This window comes from Martes martes, assembly GCF_963455335.1.
Source record: "Martes martes genome assembly, chromosome: X".
In the NCBI taxonomy this organism is placed as follows: domain Eukaryota; kingdom Metazoa; phylum Chordata; class Mammalia; order Carnivora; family Mustelidae; genus Martes; species Martes martes.
The window spans coordinates 18,727,844-18,732,863 of record NC_137897.1 but is presented as its reverse complement, the minus strand read 5'-3'; the positions used below and the strand labels follow the sequence as shown (position 1 = coordinate 18,732,863).

General features: G+C 61.2%; 1 protein-coding gene across 1 annotated transcript; it reads left to right on the top strand.

The window, feature by feature from the left end:
* Positions 1 to 476: 476 nt before the first annotated feature.
* LOC308337008 (transcription factor SPT20 homolog) lies at positions 477 to 4,791 on the top strand (the record flags this gene model as incomplete). Its single annotated transcript, XM_080794923.1, has 2 exons — positions 477 to 3,123; positions 4,469 to 4,791. 2 exons carry the CDS (start codon positions 477 to 479, stop codon positions 4,789 to 4,791), a joined length of 2,970 nt encoding a protein of 989 aa, XP_080651049.1.
* Between the last annotated feature and the right edge of the window lie 229 nt (positions 4,792 to 5,020).

Here is a 5,020-nt window from a genome sequence, read left to right as displayed (position 1 = left end):
AGCGCAAAGCAAAGGTGTGGCCCTGCCGCGGGAGTGCGGGCCCTGGGCCTCGTGGCCCCGGGGCGGAGGCAACAACAGGAGGAGGCTTGAAGCCTGCCTTGGTGGCCTGCAGAGAGCGCACATGCGCGCCAGCGGATGCTCCCGCAGGGGGCGGGGACGGGGGGCGGGGGGAGGGCGGGGAGGGCGGGAGGGGGTGCGCCCACCCGCCCACTTCCGGCCCAGCCTGCGGGGAGTCGGGACCCGCGGTGGCGGCTCAGGCACGTGTAGGGGTTCTCCCCTGATCGCAGGTATGTCGTGTGCTGCTTTCCTGGGGCGGGCTCCTGGCCGTCCACTGGGAACTGAGGCCCCTGGCTCACCGCGCCGCGGGCGAGTTGCGGCGCAGGCCGGACTCTACCTCGACGTGAAAGCCAGCGTTTTCGGCCCGCTTCTCAAGGCGTTTGGTTTTCTCTTGTCTTTAGGGCCCCTTTTGCACCACGATGCAACAGGCCCTGGAAAGGGCTTTGGACCGTGCGGACTATATCATCGCAGGTGCCCAGCAGAGGCCTCCTAAGAGGAAAGGCTCGTCGAGTGGGGAAGCATCTCTCTACGAAAAACTTTACGACATCTACGTGGAAGAATGTGGGAGAGAGCCTGAGGCTCCGGAGGAGCTAAGAAGCAGCGTGAACTTGCTAGAGAAGCTCGTGAGGAGAGAGTCGTTGCCATGTTTAGTGGTCAACCTGCACCGGGCAGAGGGGGGATATTCGCTGATGCTCCAGGGGAAACACGGAGCGTATTCGGAGACCGTTCGGCTGCCGTACGAAGAACGCGAATTGCTTGACTACCTGGATGCTGAAGAATTACCTCCTGCTCTGCTGGACGTGCTGGAAAAATCGGAGGTGAACCTCTTCCAGTGCGGGTGCGTCATAGCGCAGGTGCGGGACTACAGGCAGTGCAGCGGTGGGGAACCTCCGGGCTACCAGAGCAGGCACATTCTGCTGCGCCCGACCATGCAGACGTTAGCCTGCGACGTGCAGTCCATAGCCAGCGATGGCCAGGAATGGACCCAGGAAGACAAGCTGTCGCTTGAGAGCCAGCTGATCTTGGCTACGGCCGAGCCCCTGTGTCTGGATCCTTCTGTAGCAGTGGCCTGCACCGCGAACAGGCTGCTCTATAACAAGCAAAAGATGAACGCTGGGCCGATGAAAAGGAGCTTCAGGAGGTACTCTGCCCCCTCTCTGCATCGGCAGCGGGAGCTGTCTGCTTGTCCCCCTCCTCCTGAGCTGACAGCATGGGCCTCTTGCAGGACACGCAGAGAGAGCCAAGACCGTCGGCGGTACGACCTCAAAATTTCTAAAGCGGGGAGCTGCGTAGATACGTGGAAGCGGAGACCCTGTGACTTGGCGGTGCCTTCGGAAGTGGATGTGCAGAAATATGCCAGAGGGAAGAGGTCGGCCCAACGGGACGTCTCGCCTCCGGGAGTCTGGCCAGCCGGCGAGGTGAGGGACGGTGGTGCCTGTGGCTGTGAAGCTGGCCATGAGCCTCAGAGCACGGAACTGACCTTCCTGCAGTCGCCGCCGCCGCCGCCGCCGAATAATCCACCTTTCTCTAGAGCGAGAAGGCCCTGGAAGGAAGACGGATGGGAGGGACAGATGTCTCCTCCGCACCCCTGCACAGATGACCGTTCAGGCAGCGTCCCGCCCGAATCAAAGACTGCTGCCGGCGGGGTGGTCACGGGGGCAGAGCTGGCGGTCCCGCAGCGGACCAGCTGTACGGTCACCGGGTCGCACGGCTCAGGCGGCCTCAGTGGGCTTCCTCCCGGGAACGACCCAGAACAGCCTGCCATGGCGTCGGCTCGGTCTCCAGTCCAGGGGGAGGGCATGGGACCGCCACCTCTGCGCATCAGACTTGCCTGGAGCTCGGGAAAGAGCCGGTCGGGGAGCAGTTTTATTCCATGGGAGGCCAGCAGCTTTCTTAAATCTCCATCTCCTGCTCCCGCTCGTAAGCCACCGAGTCCTTCCCAGCAATCCCCCGTGGACGTGAATCGAGGGAGCCCGCTTCCTGCAGCCACCGTGTCCGCCGCCAGCGCACCACAAAGGACCCCGGCCAGCCGGGTCTCGGCCGGCTCCCAGCAGTCCTCTGTGAGCGTGACCGGAGTGGGCACGCTTCCTGCAGCCCCCCTGCCCACGGCCAGCTCGTCAGCGAGAGCCCCGGCCACCCGGGTCCCGGCCAAGGCCCAGAAATCCTCTGTGGAAGTGATTCGAGTGAGCGTGTTTCCTGCAGGCACTTTGCCCACCGCCAGCTCCTCCCTGAGAGCCCCGGCCACCCCGGTCATGGCCAAGTCCCAGAAATCCTCTGGGAAGCAGGGCCCTGGAGTCAGCAGGCTGCCTGCGACCACCCCGTCCCCCGCCAGCTCATCGCAGAGCAGCCCGGCCGCCCAGGTCACGGCCAGCTCCGCGGGCCACAGCCTCCTCCAGGTGGCGGGCCCTGGTTGCGGAGCGCGGGCTTTGGAGAGGGGCTCCGGCCCGGGCCAGGGCCCTCAGGCTGGCGCCGAGGCTCCCGCGGGGATCAAGCCCAGCAGCCTGCCCTCCGGCGCTCGGCCCCCCAGTGCGGCGCCCGCTGCAGCGCGGCGTCCTCCGGTCCGCGTCCAGTTTTTTTTAAAACACGCTCCCGGCCTCAGGCCAGTAACTCTCCAGGAGGTTCCCCAAGATTCGCTCCTTTTGGACACCGCGCAGCAGCCAGAGCGGCGGCTCTATCAGTTGATTTCCCGAGAACAGCTTCAGCAAGCCTCCACTGGGGGTCCTCAGCGGCCTGGGCCCCAGGGTCCAAGTGCAAGAGGTGCAGCCAGTCCAGAAAGGGCCTCCTCTGCTCAGCAGGCTGTGGTGCTAAAGCTGGCCGGAGAGGGGGAGTTGCCGCAGCCCCACGCGGCGGAGTTGGCCCCGCTTGGCTCTGGGGAGAGCCAGAGAAGCCCCGAGCAGAGCGGTCCTTGTCCCGCGCACACACAGCGGCCGGCCCCTGCCTCGCAGCAGCCGCCCCAGCCGCAGGGACCACAGCTGAGAATCTTGCAGGGCCCTGTGGCCGTGACGACAGTCGCCGCCCCGACAGCCGGGCCGCCTCTGGGCCAGCAGCCCGCAAGCCAGGCCAAAGGTAAAATGGACAGAGGCCCGCCTTCCCCTCCCAAATCCTGAGTCTTGCCGTATTTTCTCTTTGTAGAAAACACCAGAGCATGGGCCCAAATCGGCTCCCGAAGTTTGACTTCATTTTGGTTTTGGTTTTGGGGTGGTTGTGTTTTTTTTTCTTTTCCTCGATGTGTCCGTATTTTACGTCTCGGTGTCCAAACTGTTTATGGAAGCACAAGCTCGTGAGCGGTTCGTAGAAACAAGGCAGCGACTTCAGCCACTGGGATTGTTTTTGCTTAAAGTCGTTGCTTTGTTGCTGTCCTTGTGGACAGAGCCATCTTTCTTGTTAATGTTCTACAGTAGATCCAGCTCCAAACTGGGTTCGGTCGAAACCCCCGAAACTATAATTTCTCGAAAACCGTAAAACTGCACTAGCAAAACAGTTAACATGGGTACTCCTTGAAGAGGATGGTTGTCCAAATTTTTAGGGGAGGTAAAAATCCTGACCTAAGATGTACCGCCTTAACCATCTTGAAGGGGTGCGGTTCAGTTGGTGCTCAGTAGATGGACGTGGCTTCCCAAGGCCTTCTGGAGCTATTCTCTTGCAAAAGGGCAACTGTCCCCACCAGCAGAGCTCCCCGTTCCCCACCCCCCCCCCCCAGCCCAGGCACCCAGCATTCTGTTTTCTGTTTTCCCCAGTCGGACTGCTTCGGATACTTTGTATGAATCCTGAAGCGTGTTTGTCCCGCAGTGACTGGCTTCCTTTGCTTGGCATGAGGTCCCGAAGTTTCCTGTGTGTTGTAGCCTGGGAAGGGAAGGGCGTAGCTTTTTGCACATGGTTTCCCTGTGCATCATCTGTACTGAAGTGACTTAGTCAATACCAGAAACCCCTTTTGAAAGAGTGGACTTTGTATGTGCTTCAGTGTTTGTGCACCGTGTATTAAATGCAATTCTGGCAAATTTGTTTTGAAAGAAACTGTGAAACCTGCCCAGAGAGGATATGCTTGCCAGGCTTACACGGAGGATGTGGGAGACCTCCCAGGGCGGCAGAGTGGCTCAGGGGCGCCCCTGCTTGGTGGTGGTCCCCAGGCTGCACTCAGTGCCCACGCTGCCCCCCGCAGAGCCCAGCCCCTCTCGTCCAGGTGCAATCACTGGCCTCGAAAAGGCACCTGTGGGATGTCTTGCTTTCTCCCTGTGTGGTCCTTTACTTGGCTCAGAACTCCCGGTTATTTGGAGACGTGGAGGAGCTACGCATTTGAAAATGTGTGTTATTTGTTTGCTTTTCAAGTGTTGGCGACCTCTGGTCAGATTCTGAAGCGGGACCCCTACCCCCGTTTCTGCCTGTCCCCTCCTGGTGCCCGTGGGCTGCTCAGCATCCCGGCTCCCCCATGTCCGTTGCTGCTTTCTCGTGTCGGTGGGGCTCACGACAGCCCTGAAGTTCTTCCTGTTTCCCCTTCCCTTGTACGGAGGCGGACTTCACAGGAGCGACAGTCACCCGTCTTCAGGGGTACAGCTGGGTGTCAGTCACTGCATCTTCGTGGCTGTGCCATCACCAGCTGTATTTCCCAAACAGCTCCCTCAGCCCCGGGGAGGCCTCTGTAGCCAGGAAGCACTGGCTGCCGTCCTCTCCCCCAGCCCCGGAAGCACCAGTTTGCTTTCTGTGTCTGAGGACTTCCCTGTTCTCGACACTTGCTGACGATGGAATCAGAGAGCTCGTGTCCTCTCACGTCTGGCCGCTCTCGCTCGGCACAAGGTGTTCCAGGTTCACGTGTGGTGTCACCCCCGCCGGGCTTTGCTCGTTCTCGTTCGGCTGAGTCTTACACGCTGGTGTGCACGTACCTCACTGTGTCTGCCGGGTCTCCGTCCGTGGACGTTCCCCTTGCTGGCGAAACCTTTCGGCCGTCGTCAGTCCTGCTGCTAGGAAC